The following is an 18258-nucleotide window of genomic DNA, read 5'->3' on the forward strand; positions in this document are numbered from 1 at the left end:
GCCACACATTTCACTAAGATATAACCACACTTTTTTAGTGTAACAAATTGTCATTACTGACATTTTAACATTCAACTGCATGTTTTTTTTAACAAACAGCCTTGCCACACATTTCACTTAAATATAACCTGTAACACAAGACATTTCAGTACCAACATAAAACTTGCAGAACAACTGAAGTGATATATTATCATGTCATCACTAACTTCTGTCTGTGAGGACTAAGCCTGTTTTGAAAAAGTGAGGGGCAGGTTCTTTTTGATGAAAAGAAGCTTCTCTGCATTATCAGATGTGAGCCTGTTTCGGTTTTCATCTACAATGTGTGATACTGAGCTAAAACAGCCTTTCACTTTCCACACTGCTGCATGGTGCTGAGAGATATCTCTGTGACATTTGAGCCAGAGTGGGAAACCGTACTTTGTTAACCCCCCAGTGCATAGCTCGGTGATGTTGATTCTTGCTTATCTGCTATCTCATCAGACACACTGTCCAGACTGCTGCTGGCTTGCGCCTTGCGAAGCTTTCTGGCAGGTGGCTCCCCCAGATCTTCCTGCTTGTCTGCCTGTCCTCTGGACACATTCTGCAGCTCCAGCATCAGCATCTCTTTGGACTCTGTAGCAGTGTTGATGTTTGAGAAAAAACAATCTTTATACCTAAAACAGTGAAAATAATATATTGGCTGCTTACAGACAAGCTAGTCTGGAATTGTTAGAATGAATATCAGTATATTACCTTCAACTCACTTAAAATAAGCTGATTATGTGAAAGTTAAATGGTAAAATGTTTTAGGTTGGTCATAATGAAAAAGTTTTGTTCTGATCATACTCTCCCACATGCTCAGCAAACAGACAGACACACACACAAACAGGCAAACACACATAGACACACTTTACCTTTGATCGAGTACAGTTGTGATGCAGTAGAGTGGGGTTTTTTTCTGTGTCAATGAAGCGCCTGTTGACGGCTGCAGCTAAGGTCCCCTTCATTGTTTTGATGCCATGGCCCTCGTTCGTTTCTTTGGTCAGAAGTCTCAGAAGCACGGTCACAGTAGGAATGACATCTGATACCAGTGCATTAGAGGAGCTTACTTTTTGGGTTAATTCCTCAAACGGAGCCAGGACAGACAGTCTTTTCCAGAAGCGCCCACTGGTGAGCGGTGAGATTGTCAGGGAGCTTGTGCTCGGACCCGAATATTCCCAGGGCCCTCTTCTGCTGTATGAGAGAATGTAGCATGTAGTGCGTACTATTTTAGTGGGTCTGCACGTCCTGTTGGTGTCTTTTTATTGGCTTGTTGAGCTGCACCTGAATATCTTCCAGGCGGGGGTAGGCTAAGACATAATGTTTAAAATGTCCAACTATTTTCCGTCCAACTGCCACTGCATCAGCTACACTTCTCTGTGCCAAAAGGCCCTCATTAACAGCCAGCTGGAGGGTGTGTGCGACACATGGCAGGCTTGGGAGTCCATCATCACTCATGGCTTTAATCATGTTTTTGGCGTTATCCCGGAGCACAACGTGAACAGAACTTTTCGGGATGCCCCACGTCTGAAGCATATCATCAAATGCACCTGCAATGACTTGGCTAGTGTGCGAACCCTAAAACTGTTTTGCATGCAGGACGACTCTCCGCAGAGTAAAATCCTTGTCTATCCACCATGCAGTTAAGCTGATGAGGGACATTGGGCTGACACTGCTAGTCCAAATATCAGTGGTGAAGCTGAGGGCCGAAATGTCCTGCAACAAGCTGTTGATGTGCTTTTTCACAAAGTCGTGCAGCTTTGGTAACACTGTGTCTGTGATGTGGTGATGGCTGGGGATCTCATACCTCGGCTCCAGTACACTGAGAAGACGTCGAAATCCCACATTATCAACAACTGACAATGGCTGGTCATCAAGAGCAATGTACTGGGTAAGAGCCTCTGTTATTTTTACCGTTTGCGGGTTGTCTCTGGACATTTTCTCTCGCTTCTCCAGCGTTTGCTGCAAAGTTGGTTGTTGTGGTTCCCACTGCTATTGGCAAACTCCTTGAACTCAGCGTCGTGTTGGTTCGTCAGATGTTTTATCAAATTGCTTGTGTTGAAAGAGCTAGTCTTCGCTCGTCCTCTTGACAATTCTGAGCATAATTTGCAGTCGGCTTTACTTCTTTCACCTTCGTTTACTTTGAAATATCTCCACATGGCTGACATTGCTCCTCCTCTATCGCCTACCTGCTCACCTAAGAGGTGAATGTCAAACTGCTGTAAAGTGGTATCAGGCATTGTTGTATCGGAGCACTTTTATGATTACTAGTACGAGTACACACGCACAGTATCGGACCGATACCCGATGCTGGTATCGGTGCATCCCTATCTTTGTATGTTGTTTGGTTCAGGGGTTGTGAAAATCAACGTTTTTTGCCACTGACGTGGACATCAATTCAAGATAGCCGCCAAATGAATTCCATGGGCCATTAGTTGACCTTGGCAACATAAAAAATTCTTAACTAGACACCATTAGTAGCCTAAGAAAACAGGTTACAAAAAAAATGCCATGCGGGTACATGGGAGCCTATTTCTCCTGCTCGACTAGATGGGCCTGAACACCGACGATGATGAGACGGCATACAGGAGAGAGGTTAACAATCTAAAAAGGTGGTGCCAGGAGAATAACCTCTTTCAACGTCGACCAAGGACCTGATTGTGGACTACAGGAAGAGAGGGGGAAGGCTGGACCCCATCACCATCATTGGGACTGCTGTAGAGAGAGTAAAGACCTTCAAGTACCTTGGTGTCCTCATTACCAAGGACCTCACCTGGGATGAACACACCAGCCATGTGGTGAAAAAGGCACAGCATCGACTCTTTCACCTCAGGCAACTGAGGAAGTTCGGCATGGGGCCCAAGATTCTATGGGCCTTCTACAGAGGCACAACCGAGAGCATCCTGACTGGATGCATCACCGCCTGGCATGGGAACTGTACTGCCCACTAGGGATGTGAATGTGTACTAAAATGTGTACACGTTTACACGGTGCAAAGTTTGCCGTTTAAGCGTGTACACGTTTCAGGATTTCTGTGAATTTTGAAGTATGTCGGTGCTATATTGCTAGGGGTTGCTGTAGCCTTATTATTCCATAGATTCACCGCTGTTAAGGTCGCCGATGTCGTATGACACAACTAGGCTATACTATTTACGAAAGATCAAATATCTCTGGATGAGTATGCGTTAGAAACTTGCTGTTTTTTTGGGGGGGGGGGTTGGGAGCTTACCGCTTCCGCGAAGCCCTTCGATGCTATTAGATCCCACTGAGAAGTTTTCTAATCCAAACTCCCACATGGGGCTTCACAGATTTTTACTAGCCGCCATCCCATGCTTCAATCGCGCTTGCGCTTCTCACGCAGCAAATAATGATGACGTTATCGCGCATTATATAAAAAACAAAACAAAACAAACAAAAACCAAAAACCTTTACGTTTATCGGTTAGGGATTTTTATTAAACGGTTATGGTTTTATTTCCGTGTACACTGACACCCCTACTGCCCACAACTGCGAAACGTTGCAGAGGGTTGTGCAGACGGCCCAGTAATCAGTGGATGTGAGTGTCCCTCCATCCAGGACATATACAGTGCATCGGGAAAGTATTCACACCCCTTCACTTTCCCCACATTTTATTATGTTACAGCCTTATTCCAAAATGGATTAAATTCCTTTTTTTTTCTCATCAATCTACATACAATACCCCATAATGACAAAGCGAAAAGGATTTTGTAGAAATTTTTGCAAATGTATTAAAAATAAAAAACTGAAATATTGCATGTACATAAGTATTCAAACCCTTTACCCAGTACTTGTTTGAGGCACCCTTGGCAGCGATTAAAGCCTCAAGTCTTCTTGGGTATGAAGCTAGAAGCTTGGCACACCTATATTTGGGGTATTTCTCCCATTCTTCTCTGCAGATCCTCTCGAGCTCTGTAAGGTTAGATGGGGAGGATCGCTGCACAGCTATTTTCAGGTCTTTCCAGAGATGTTCAATGGGGTTCAAGTCTGGGCTCTGGCTGGGCCACTCAAGGACATTCACAGACTTGTCCCGAAGCCACTCCTTCGTTGTCTTGGCTGTGTGCTTAGGGTCGTTGTCGTGTTGAAAGGTAAACCTTCGCCCCAGTCTGAGGTCCTGAGCGCTCTGGAGCAGGTTTTCATCAAGGATCTCTCTGTACTTTGCTCCATTCATCTTTCCCTCGATCCTGACTAGTCTACCAGTTCCTGCCGCTGAAGAACATCCCCACAGCATGATGCTGCCACCACCATGCTTCACTGTAGGGATGGTATTAGCAAGGTGATGAGAGGTACCTGGTTTCCTCCAGACGTGACGTTTGGCATTCAGGCCAAAGAGTTCAATCTTGTTTTCATCAGACCAGAGAATCTTGTTTCTCATGGTCTGAGAGTCCTTTAGGTGCTTTCTGGCAAACTCCAAGCGGGCTGTCATGTGCCTTTTACTGAGCAGAGGCTTCCGTCTGGCCACTCTACCATAAAGGCCTGATTGGTGGAGTGCTGCAGAGATGGTTGTCCTTCTGGAAGGTTCTCCCATCTCCACAGAGTAACGCTGGAGCTCTGTCAGAGTGACCATCGGGTTCTTGGTCACCTCCCTGACCAAGGCCCTTCTCCCCCGATTGCTCAGTTTTGCTGGGCAGCCAGCTGTAGGAAGAGTCCTGGTGGATCCAAACTTCTTCCATTTACAAATGATGGAGACCACTGTGCTCTTCAGGACCTTCAAAGCTGTAGACATTTTTTTGTACCCTTCCCCAGATTTGTGCCTCGATACAATCCTGTCTCGGAGGTCCACAGACAAGTCCTTTGACTTCATGGCTTGGTTTCTGCTCTGACATGCACTGTCAACAGTGGGACCTTATATAGACAGATGTGTGCCTTTCCAAATCATGTCGCATCAATTGAATTTACTACAAGTGGACTCCAATCAAGATGTAGAAACATCTCAAGGATGATCAGTGGAAACAGGATGAACCTGAACTCAATTTTGAGTGTCATGGCAAAGGGTGTGAGTACTTATGTACTTATGTACATGCAATATTTCAGGTTTTTATTTTTAATAAATTTTGCAAAAATTTCTACAAAACCTTTTTCACTTTGTCATTATGGGGTATTGTGTGTAGATTGATGAGAAAAAAAAAGGAATTTAATCCATTTTGGGATAATGCTGTAACATAACAAAATGTGGGGAAAGTGAAGGGGTGTGAATACTTTCCGGATGCACTGTACATAGACTTTGTGTCAGCAAAGCCCGTAGGATTGTCGTAGACCCCAGCCGCCCTAACTATGAACTGTTCCAGCTACTACCGTCAGGCAAGCGGTACCGCAGCCTCAAAGCCCAGACCAGTAGGCTCTGGAACAGCTTTTTCCACCAAGCAACCAGGCTTTTGAACAAAGAACATTTAAAGACACTAAGCCTGTTGCCGGACTGACTGGTACTGACCTATGGTCTCCAGGAGATCATCAGTTTATACACACACACACACACACACACACACACACACACAGAGCTTGGCATGCACAAACACACAAATATGCAAACAACTACGCACACATGCACATTTATTAAGGCAGAAGCCTACATACACAGCACCTTACATACACCGCACACTATTTATTATTTCTGCTTTTTTGTATTGTTATTTTATTGCTATTGTTGCTGCAGTGTTGAGGAGCTGAAACACAATAATTTTACTCTCTTGTACTTGTATAATGAGACATAACAAATGAAGGATCTTGATCTTGGATCATTAAGTCTATTTTCTGTTGTGTGCGTTTACCAGTTCCCACAGAGAGAGTCAAAATTAACAGCAGGAAGACATATTGACATCATAGGCTTAGACCTGTTTGCAGCGTCCCAGGTTTGAATCAGGCTATGGGAGCTTTGCTGCATGTTTTCCCCTACTGTTTTTATCCTGTTTCCTGTCTCTCTTTGTTCTTCTCTCTTCTAATAAAGGCTAAAAAATGCCAAAAATGTATCTTTTTAAGTGTGGCTTGTGACCCCATTAGATTAACAGCATACCTATCTTTCTCAGTGTGCATTTGGAATTTGATTAAATGTAGAAATGAGGACAAAGCCTTTGGAGTTGAATGAAACAATCTTTGTCTCTGCGTTTGCAGTGCCAGGCTTGCAGCTGCCTCGGGTGCTGTAGACCAAGCTGGGGGTAAAGAGGAGGGGAAAAAGGATGGCATTACAGGTAGGATAATATGTACAAACACACACACAACCAGTCTCCTTGTTAAAAGACACACTCTCAAAGGTACCAGATTGAAGCATTTGCAATCAGAACTAGAATTGGTTTCATTTGCCAAGTAAGCTTTCACACACCAAGAATCTGACTTGATGGTTTGCATGCTTGTTAGCGAGTACATTGTGTTGCATCAATGCTGACATGCGAAGCGGGTTTTTCCTACACACTTTACCATAGCAGTTGAGTGTGGCCTAGAGCACAGTCTTGTTTACAAAATCTATAGAAACAAAGCATTCTGGAAATGGACACCAGGAAATTAACACAAGAACAAAATGGAGCTTATAAAAATTCTGTATATAAATCTACTTTGTAAACAAATTTGCTGTGTAGTGATAGCCACAATACATGAATATTGACTGTAACAGGATAAATTTAACACGAAGTGTTAATGCTTTGTGAGAGGTTGAGTTGTTAAGAATCAGAATCAGAATACTTTGTTCATCCCCGAGGGGAAATTGTTGTGTGCCAACCCGGGATTGTGGAGGTGTGCATGTCTGCATCTTTGTGAGCCTTTCCAAGCCACAATTACAAAATTAAAATTTCCTGCATTGCAAAACAGACATGTTCATCTACTTTGTGGAAGCAAAGGCAAAATAAATCATGAATGCAATACAAATGCATATGAAGATATAACTTCTGTTCTCTGCATGTTAAAATATTTGGAACTTAAATGAGCGCAAGATTGTTTTTTTTTTTTCCCTTCAAGTCATAAATGAATCAACTGCTTTTGAATTTTAGTTTTTTTTTTCTTCCTCCCCTTATCCCTTCAGAATGCATGGAAACTGAGGGTGACTCAAAACCCAAAAGGCATAAAAGGCATGCTGCTAAGAAGAAGAAAAAGAAGAAGAGGAAAGATGAAAAGCAAGACAAGAAGACCCCATCACTCTCTCCATCTGAGAGCAGCTCTGCTTCAGGGTCTGAGTCGGAAGGGGAAGGGAGTAAGGGAACCGGAGACTGCAGATATTCTCAAGCAACAGTGCCACTTGATCTGCAGGAGCCAGTGTCCAAACCGGGGTCTAAAACCAAACGAGGGGAGGAGAAAGCAGTTTCCACCCTTACTCAGAAACCGGAACCGTTATCTGTAAAGAAAGAGGACATGATTGATAGTGATGTGTCTGCAGCTAGAGGGAAGAGCAGTAACAGCAATGGGTCAGTGAAGGATATAAGATCACCTTCTGGGGGACGGGAGGAAAAAACTCAAACAGCAATGGGCAAGATTAAAACAGAGGGTAACCATGGAGATGGTGGATTCAGCCATGCCCAAGAACTCCCTGACATTATCCCCAAACAGGAAGGAACCACCCCAAGGGAAGACCCTGGCCTAAAAGAGCAGACCAATGCCGCTCAGAGAGCAAAGGTCATAGAGCGAGATTCCTCCAGGTCCAGGTCCAGGTCTCGGTCTCCTTCTCCTTTGAGGGGCCTGGACATCAAGAGGTCCAGGTCAAGTCAGAGTCGGTCGCCAACAGAGAGTCCTTGCAGGCAGCAGTCGGGTGTGCAGCTGGTGACGGCGATCAAACAGCGGTCACGAAGTCCCCCCAGGTCAGCTCCAAAGGTAAAACCAGGCTCAACACCCCTAAAGACACGGGAGGTGTCCCGTTCTCGTTCCATTTCCCAGTCTCCCATGTCCGAGAGAAAGTCCCCATCCCTGTCCCCCTCCCCCTCCCCCAAGTCCCCTAAAAAACCAAGCCGTCAGTTGCGGTCCCCCAAGAGAGAACGGCAGCTTTCCAGGTCCCCCTCTCGTTCAATCAGCCCCAAGAGAAAAAAGTCTAAATCCCCCAAGAGGTCCAAACGCCAGTCACTGTCTCCATCCCCCAAACGGAGAGGGAGTTCCATCTCAGTTTCTCCCAAGAGACGCCACAGCTCCCCGTCCCCTAAAAGGAAGCTGTCTCGATCCCCAAAGCACAGCGGTCGCCAGTCCCCCTCCCTCTCTCGCTCGCCAAGGAGAGGCCGGAGGTCAGAGTCACGGCCCCGTGGTGGTGCCCGGCGCTCCAGGACCCGCTCACCTAGACGCGGCGGTGCGGTAAACAGGCGTTCGCGGTCCCGCTCAGCCTTAAGAGCCCGCCACTCCCGTTCCAGATCTAGACGCCCACTGAGGCGCTCCTGGTCGAGATCACCAGTGAAGCGGGGTGGAGGCAGACGATCGAGAAGTCGCTCGCCGTCTCGCCGACGAAGGTCCCCACCACCAAGAGCACGGCGGACACGCTCCCGATCAGTCCGCAGGGCCAGGCGGACCCGCTCACGCTCCATTGTGATTCTCAGGCGCAACCGGCGCTCAAAATCAAAGAGCCTTCACAAACGGACCAAATCCAGGACTCCTCTTCCCCGTCGGCGGTCCGAATCTAAGTCCCCAGTCAGACGTCGCTCCCGGTCCCCTGGCAGGAGGAACCGCTCTCCACTACGGTCCATTAAGCGCTCCAAATCTCGCTCACCTTCTCGCCGCTACCGATCTAAATCCCACTCTCCACCACCTGGCCGGAAGAGGTCCAAATCCCCCAGGAAGATCAGCAGGAGGTCTAAATCCAAATCTACCTCCCCTGTATTGAAAAGGTCGCGGTCTAGGTCAGGATCTATGTCCAGTGATGGGGGTTCTGACAGTGCCTCCCCAGCCCACTCCACATCCTCCTCCCCTGTGAAAGAGAAGGAGCCCCCATCCAAGACGGATAAAGACAGCACGGAGCAAACAGCCAGTGGGAAGGGAGTTGAGAGTACAACACCCTCTGCTACTGCAGCAGCAGGTGAGACTTGACCTTCCTGTTCTGTTCAGGCATTGTTTGTTAGTAAGTTTGGATTTTTTGCTTTATTAAAAAGAAAAAAAAGTTTCATCACATTTCGAGTTTCTCCACATGGCAGCCAAATAGTCAACCCTAAATGCCTGAAGATATGAGTTTGGCTCGACATCTGTTGAGCCACAATCACATTCCTTAATTTTTTGTTCTTTTTTTCTGAACAGATGCTTAGAAAAATGCTATGTCGTGAATGTATTTAGAGAGTTATATTTTTAATAATGGATTAAATTTATAGTGCTTTATTTAGAGACCCAAAGAACTTCACGTTGAAGGGGGGAAACTCGCCTCAACCACCACCAATGTGTAGCACCCACCTATTCTAGAATCGACAGAATGGGGAGCCATCTTTTCCATAAACTGCATGCCCAGATTTTTTAAACTGCTTTTATTACCCTTGAAATAGCCTGAAAAGTCTTGGCTAGGTATTTACATCACTCAGAATCAGAATCAAGTTTATCGGTCATAAAGGTTTGCACATACATGGAATTTGACTCCGGTTTCATGGAGCTCCCAGTGTACTTAACATAGAAAACATTGTATCCAGATGAACTGATAGAAACTTCTTTGAGTTTCTTACCTGGATAAGTGAGCATGCATCAAGACATATTTCTCATTCAGATAACCGACGACAATAGCCTTGATGGTCTTGGTGAGCTCTGAGTCATCTGCTTCTAGCTTCAAGACCTTCAAGTCCAGCAATTTAATCAATTTTGTGAACCGCGCTTTCTCCACTGTTCTCAGAGGCATCGTGTCTTTCAGTATTAAGTAAAAAACTGAGGTTGTTATATCCTTCATCCTTTTTGATTGCTTTTCATATCGGGCAATGGCCTCAAAAGATGACATGAGGGGTTGTTGCTTTAGTACAGCCCCACTAGCGCCAACAGCTGAAGAACCACTAGAACGTTGGACAAAACTTGTGGGTGGACTAACATGAGCCAGCATTTTCATACTCTGTGTGGTTACTGGGATGGTACCTTTTCAGTTGATGGAAAAGATTTGTTGTTTTTCCCGTCTTTGTTGCACTGACCAGTGGCATATTTTGCAGATTGTCTTAATCTGCACGTCATCACTTTTGAGATATCCAAACCACTTCTGTATAATTGATGCCATGTTACCATTTTTTGTCAACAATTTTCTCAGTTTTGGAGGATAACCTGAGTTCATTTTCACTTTCATCCACTTTCTTCACTGGTACAATGCTTTTTGGTAGGAAATGTGCGTGTACTTTGACCTGCAAGCCAAAAACTGCAGACCTACTGGCTGTTGTCGCCTTTATTTCTGCTGTTTCATAGTCTGTTAGATCTGTCCATATCAAGTAAAAAAATGTCCAAATTTTATTGTTATTGACAAATTTTATTGTAATCCCGTATCGAGATTGTTTTATCACCCAGCCCCAGTGTAGAGTGTTTATCAATACAACATTAATTAATTTCTCACAGTATCTCCCCAAAACATTTTCTCATAAGGGGTTGAGGGTAGTGAGGTGTAAGCTGTTGACAGAGGGGTGGGAAGTTCGACATTTTTGCCTGTCTTGCTTACTTTTCTTAGTTTTGTCATCCTACCAAGGCTACTGATGATAACATCCCACAGCCTTCCATTACATCACATTTTAGTCAGTTTCACTGTGGTAGGCTGATTGTCGTCGTTGTTAGCCAAAAACTGAACTGTATCTTCAAAGGAGCTAACAGGAGGTGAAAAAAATCATTATTTCACAATTTTATAACCAAATATTGCATTTTCTCAAGCTTTGTAAAGTACTTTTCATTTATCTAGGAATAGTGAGGCATTCACTATCTTTGAAAGGGCACATACATTCAGTAAATGGATAAGTCAGATAAATATGCAGATGCCGGGTTTTGCTCAACATCTACATTACGTTCTTTAAGAAAACCTTGTGGTATAAAATTACAAGTAATCTGTCCCTCAATGAGTCACCTGTCAACTTCGTGAATTTTAAAATGTGTGGAATGTAAAGCAGTCTTTACAGAAAACAAATACTGAATTTAGAATATGACATGTTGTAGTTGCTGTTATCCACCACAGTTTGGTCAACACCAAAATACCAGACAGCATGTGGCATCTTCACTGTCAACAGTGCTGTGACTCTAGCATGGATTTATTAAGAGACTGTTGCAATTTGTAAAGAAAATAAACTATCAGAGCTATAGAATATTCTTTTGAAAACCTGTAATTCTATGGAATGGAAATTATCTTTGTTGCAAATATATTTCGTTTTCATTGAAAAGGAAAACATTCCTTTTCACATTTTCCTGACAGGGACATGTGTGGGTGACCACCCATTAATCGCAAGGGTAGAGATAATGCTGTATACACGGTGCCTTGCAAAAGTATTCAACCTCCTTGAGAATCATCACTAATTTCTGGATTATAAAAGATACACACACATCTGTTCCGGAACAATATTATTTTTGTGAACCCATAAGTTCTAACAGCATGTTCCCAAAGCCAAAATAAGTTATGGTTCACTGACTTTTTATTAATGAATTAAAAACTAAAATATATTGCTTGAATAAGTATTCAACCCCTTGTGCTCTGAAAGCTCCAAGTTTACACAAATGACAAATTATTCTAAAAACAAACTCAGGTTAACACAGTTGGACATAATTAGTGTGCACCTGTAAAAATTAAAGTAACAGTCTCGTTTATGGGTATAAAAAGCACTCTGTAAAGTTCAGTAGCTAGATGTAAACTTCATCAGAAAATGAAGACAAAAGAGCGTAATGCTGAAGTAAGAGACAGTGATTAAAATGCAGAGGGGGATACAAAAAAGGGATACAAAACAATATCCAAGTGTTTGGATGTCCCACGGAACACTGTTGGATCCATTGTCAAAAAGTGGAAGCTGTATTACACCACCCAGATGCTTTGTAGGACAGGCCATCCCTCAAAGCTAACTGTCCGAGCAAGACGTGGGCTGGTGAGGAAAGCCACAGATGACCCTGCAATAGGGCGGACCATACTCTTGTATTTTTTGCAAATCAATCGAGAGGGGTGTTCAAATAACATATTTTGGTGTGTAGAACACAAATCTGAAGATTTTTTTTTAAATTCTGATAACGTTAACCTACATCAATTTGCATTTGATTATGAAATTTTTGATTATTTTGCTATTCTTCTGGAAGAAAGAGACTAGGTTGGGGGGGCTTTTATTTTTAAGTTAGGGATTTTATTTCGGTAACTTCCTGTTGGGCGTCAGTTGTAGCCATCTTGTTGCTGAAAGCTGCATATTGGGGAGGTTGGCAATCCTTGTCCATCCGTCTTCTCTTCTTGTGGCATTGCCAGTAAGTGTGTTTTTGATTAGGAACCTGAGGAACAAATAGATAATAATATTAGACATAAATTACCTTGTTTTATATTATATTTGTTAATTGATTTGTGTACTTATTGTTAGCCTGAGTTACCTGTGAAGGAAAACAGGGATCTGTGAAGGGAATATTTATTTTGACCATTTTCTGTAATACGTACCCGTGTAATACTTTAATACCTGTATGGAGTGGATACTTACTTGTGTATTAATGTTTTTATTTCAGTGTGAACTAGTTAAAAAATGGCTCAAGTCATAACAAGGACAAAATCAGGTTCTCATTTGAGTAATCTTGTTGGCACTGGTTGATACTCATACATCTGTTCCTGAACAATATTATTTTTGTGAACCCATAAGCTCTAACCACATGTTCCCAAAGCCAAAATAAGTTATGTTTCGCTGACTTTTTGTAAATAAATTAAAAACTAAAATATAGTGCTTGCATAAGTATTCAACCCCCACATATCAATACTTTGTAGAGTACCCTTTTGCTGCAGTAAAAGTCATGACTCTCTTGGGGTAAGTATGTACAAGCTTTGTACATTCTCCTTGAGTTATTTTTGCCCATTCTTCTTGCTAGAATTTGTACAGGTCTTGCAGGTTGGTGGGATGGCGCCTCTGGACTGCGATTTTCCATCTGTGCCACAGATTTTCAGTGGGATTGAGGTCCAGACTTTGACTTGGCCACTCCAAAACGTTCACCTTTTTGTTACTGAGCCATGCCATTATCCAAAGGAGTTGAATCAAGTGCAACTGGACTTGATATATATCCGTGAAGACGTTTCGCCTCTCATCCAAGAGGCTTCCTCAGTTCGTGCCTTTCTGACTAGACCAACCTAGTCTGACTGGCTGGTGATGAGACTCAGAATGTATCCTCTTGGAGTCGTTGTCAGATCACTAGCCAGTCAAACTAGCTTCGTCTAGTCAGAAAGGCGCGAACTGAGGAAGCCTCTTGGATGAGAGGCGAAACGTCTTCATGGATATATACAAAGTCCAGTTGCACTTGATTCAATTCCTTTGGATAAACATGACCTGGATGAATGAGAACATTCACAGACGAGCCATGCCATTGTTACTTTAGTCTTGTGCTTAGCATCAGTCCTGCTGGAAGGAGAACCTTCTCCCAAGCTTCAGTTTTATGGCAGACTGCAACAGGTTTTCTTCCAATATTTCCCTGTGTTTAGTGCCATCCATTCTTCCTTCAATTTGAACAAGATTCCCAGTGCCTGCAGATAAAAAGCAACCCATAGCATTATGCTGCTGCTGCCATGCTTCACTGTAGGGAGGGTGTTTTTTAGGGCATGAGCAGTGTTAAGTTTGTGCCACACATAATGCTTTTGAGTTTTGGCCGAAAAGCTCAACTTTCGTCTCATCTGACCACAAAACCTTTACCCACATCCTAACTGGGTCTCTTTTATGCTTGGTAGCAAACTCCCAAGTGTGCTTTTATATGCATAGTTTTGAGCAACGGCTTCTTTTTTGCCACCCTCTCGTACAGGCCAGATTTATGGAGAGCCTGTGATATGGTTGACTCATGCACATTTACTCCAGTTTCAGCCACTGACCTCTGGAGCTCCTTCAAAGTGATTGCAGGATCATCTGTGGCTTCCCTCACCAGCCCATGTCTTGCTCGAACACTTATACCCTTTTCCCACTGGCCAAAAAACCCGCTAATGTCCGCCTTTAGTCAGTGTAAAAAGGCAGATTTTAGTGGGTTTTTTGGCCAGTGGGAAAGGGGTATTAGATTTGAGGGACGGCCTGTCCTACAAACCGTCTGGGTGGTGTGATAAAGCTTCCACTTTCTGACAATGGATCCAACAGTATTCGTGGGACATCCAAACATTGGATATTGTTTTGTACACTTGGATATTGTTTTGTATCCCTTTCCCACCTTCTGCATTTTAATCACTTCGTCTCTTACTTAAGTATTATGCGTCTTTGTCTTCATTTTCTGATGGCGTTCACACCCAGCTAATGAACTTTACACAGAGTGCTTTTTATACCCATAAATGAGACCGTTATTTTAATATCTTACAGGTGCACACTAATTATGTTCAATTGTGTTAACCTGAGTTTGTTTTAGGAATAATTTGTCATTTGTGTAAACTTGGATCTTTCAGAGCACAAGGAATTGAATACTTATGCAAGCACTATATTTTAGTTTTTAATGTATTAATAAAAAGTTAGCGAAACACAACTTATTTTGGCTTTGGGAACATGCTGTTAGAGCTTATGGGTTCACAAAAATAATATTGTTCAGGAACAGATGTGTGAGTATCTTTTATAATCCAGAAATAAGTGATGACTGTCAAGGGGGTTGAATACTTTTGCAAGGCACTGTATCACCAGAAATAAACATTTACTCATAGTTGGGCTGAATGCCATTCACACAACAAACCATTCCAAAGTTTACCAGGTAGTGCCCTGAGGTCTCTTATTTCATATGGACCAGGGTGCAGATATTTGGTGCACACCTGAGTTTGACTGGGTACTCTCACCTACTCCGAAAACAACTGCACCAAGAAAGCAATCACTTCAGAGTTCGATTCAATCAAACTGAACACAGTAGTTGTAAAAGCAACCTTTAATTTTTAAAATCCAAATTTTTTAAGGCTATTTAATAATTGTTTAGTTTGGATTCTGTTGTTTGTTCTACTCACCGCTCTGCTATTCCAGCAATCCAATTTCCCCACAGGGATTGATAAAGATAATCTAATCCATTGTTATTTCTATTAGTAGCACCATTAGCAAAAGAGTACAGATATGCAGAAAATATATTGTTGTTAAAATTTACCTTGTACTTTGCAGGCCCATGGAAACCCCTTCCATTAGCCAGCGCTGCCAGTCCCCAGCATGCCATCTCCAACCCAGCTGGGAGTGCCACAACTCAGCTGCAGGCCCAGTCTCATCTCCCTGCTCCCAACCACCAACAGAGACAGGAGGTGGATGCTGCCAGCCCAGCCAGTTCTTCTGATGAGCAAGAGGGATCCAGATCTAGGTCTGCTACCCCTGAACCAGGTACTGAGCCAGATGGCTCAGAAGGTTCAGAAGGTTCTGATGAGGAAGAGGATGTGTCCTCTCCAGTTAAAACTGAATCAAAACGTCAGCGAAGTTCATCGGGCTCTGCCTCACCAAGCCAGCGCAAGAAGCAGCTCTCCAAGTCACGTTCACCTGCAGGCCACAGGAAATTGTCACGTTCAACTTCCTCTCCAAGACGATCCACATCCAAGACGGTGTCCAGAAAGAAGCCATCCAGGTGTGTTTGTGTGTGTGTGTAGGTTAAGTTTTTGAAATCTTAAAGCTGTAGCAGAAGTCCAAACTGCTATATTTTGACTGAATATTTTGACTGAATCCAGCAGTCCAATAGGAGTGTTCAAATTTTGTGTCCAATTAAAAGTCGAGATGGGGGGGACCACCCTTCAGCAGGAATGTTGAGTGTAGTACCACAAGCTTAGTGGCCTCGCCTCTCTTTCTTACATGGGCGTTGTACCCTGTTGTTGCGCACCCAACCCAGTGGGAGTGGAACCCAACCTGTAAAAATCCAAGACTGAGTAGCCAGAAAATGTAGAAAATACACAAAACATGTTTCATCTAGTAAAGCAAAATTTATAAATTTTGTGCTTTGGTTGTATTTCCATTAAACATGGCAGATTCAATGACATCACTGAACTAGTTAAAACTTTAAAACACAACAGGCGAGCAAAACGTATTCATAGATTTTTTTTTGTCATTAACCCAAGCGGTTCAGCAGTAATAAATGCAGACACTGTTTACTAATTTCATTGTTGTGCACAATTATCCAATTGTAGTGGCAGATTAGCCATCTTATTAAATTGGCTTTCCCTGACAGTAAAATAGCCTTAAAATGTTCTGGTACAGGAGGGTGCTGTTGAACACAATGGAGTAAGGACATGTTTCAGAATCAGAAACACTTTATTTGTCATTTCATTTCATGCACTTGCGCACATGAAATTAAACGAAACATCGTTTCCCCCAGCCCACAGCAGTGCAACACAAAGACAAAAACACATATCCAAAAACTACAAGAACTACAAAAACACATATATCCAAACTAACACATATATCTAAACTTAAAAAAAAAAAAATCACTGTCCAGGAGAATGAATGCCAGCCAGGATGACTCAGAACTGCCGGTCTGCATGGGCTAGCAGTTAGCTTAGCCTGCCCTGCTTCCGTGTCCTGTCAGACCGCCCTTGGTATTTCCTCTTTGGGTGCAGCTCTGGTCAGGGCCATGGTCCTTGGGCCCACAGGATGCAGCAGACCAAGCTCCCTCAGCCAATCCAATGCTAGCTGTCCCAGCCAGACGCCTTCGACACACCCCCCTGCACTCCACATGACGACTCTAAAAACACAATCAAGGCTAGGCGAGGCCGCCGCCAGACCACCCTCGGTGTTATCGGAACTGCCGGTCTGCATGGGCTAGCAGTTAGCTTGGCCTGCCCCACTTCCGCAACCTGTCAGACCGCCCTCGGTGTTACTTCTTTGGGCACAGCTCCAGGCAGCGCCATGGTCCCTGGGCCCACAGGACGCAGCAGATCAAGCTCTCCCAGCTGATTTAGTGCCAGCAGTCCAAAAGTTATTAAATTAAATACACAGTTTTACCTTAATTTATAGAAATACCACATTAAAGTAGTATATTATTAGTATCTGTTTATTATTAGTAGTAGTATAGTATTAGTATCTGTAGTATATTATTAGTATCTAGGGAGTTGTTCCTTATGCGATGAGAGGGTCTAAGGACAGGATGTTGTGTTGCTCTTAAGCCCACTGAGGCAAATTTATAATTTGTGATATTGGGCTATACAAATAAAATTGATTTGATTTGGTCTGCCGATCCCCGGCTGTAATGGCTGTAAACCACTTTTGAGTGAATACCGAAGCAGCTCGCAGAGGATACCTTGGACTTTCCTGTGCTAACTAACGTCACACGGTGTTGACAGGAGCTGCGAACACAATTAACCCTCACGACTACATTTTCTGTTACGTCGGGATTTGTTTTTCTCGCGGTCGAAGCTTATGTCATATTCCTTTCCAAAATGAAGCAAGAAGTGATTAAATTGTGACGCTAAATAAAGATGCTACTTCCCTGCTAGCACTTTTGCTGACATCGCTCGCTAGTTAACACTGCCATTAACGGTGCTACTGTCAATTAAATATTGAAGTTTCCCAACTGGCCTGTAAACTGAACATTTCTATCAGACTGTTCTTAGAAGTATAAACAGAACCTTGGCCATCTGATAGATTGCTAAAATGGGTGATAAGAAAGAAATCTCCAAGTCTCAGCCTAAAACGAACCGTACGGAGTCAGCCTCAGTGGAGCCCCGACCTTGTTTAAGCAATCAACCTCACAAAACAACTTACAAAGGGGGGAGGAGATTTGTAATGACCAGGGAGTGCCACTTAACCTGGAAACGTTCACCAAAGCATATGAAGGAGTGGGATATATATGATAAACTGGATTCAAAAATGGACACATTTTTCGAAAAGCTCCGGTTAGAAATGATTCTAATAAAAGATGAGCTAAAATCATCCATGGCTACATTACAGACAACAGTGAACTCACAGGGCTCTGCCATAAAGGACCTTGAGCTCAGAGCTACACACCTGCAGTGATGATTTAACTTTTCTCAGCAAGACAGTGAATACTCTTAAAGGTTAAGTTAAAGCGCTCCAAGCTAAATGTGAGGACCTAGAAGGAAGGTCAAGACACATAACATTCGCCTAGTGGGCGACCCAGAGGATTTGGAAGGTCCCCACCTGAGAGAGTTAATTTCTCAACTTCTGCGGGACATGCTAAACCTGGATGAAACATCCCCTGTTGAACTGTGCCCACAGGTCCCTTCAAAAGTAG

At 43.4% G+C, this 18258-nt stretch overlaps 1 protein-coding gene across 1 annotated transcript in view; it reads left to right on the plus strand.

Moving 5' to 3' along the window:
- The window catches only part of sona (SON DNA and RNA binding protein a), a 71071-nt gene that overhangs the window by 20696 nt on the left and 32117 nt on the right, over nucleotides 1-18258 (plus strand). Inside the window, exons 4-6 of the mRNA XM_056289433.1 lie at nucleotides 6145-6221; nucleotides 7046-9010; nucleotides 15195-15642. Of these exons, the coding sequence (XP_056145408.1) occupies nucleotides 6145-6221; nucleotides 7046-9010; nucleotides 15195-15642 (2490 nt within the window). The remainder of the gene's footprint in view (nucleotides 1-6144; nucleotides 6222-7045; nucleotides 9011-15194; nucleotides 15643-18258) is intronic.

The sequence above is a fragment of the Lampris incognitus genome, chromosome 11 (assembly GCF_029633865.1).
Source record: "Lampris incognitus isolate fLamInc1 chromosome 11, fLamInc1.hap2, whole genome shotgun sequence".
Taxonomy (NCBI): Eukaryota; Metazoa; Chordata; class Actinopteri; order Lampriformes; family Lampridae; genus Lampris; species Lampris incognitus.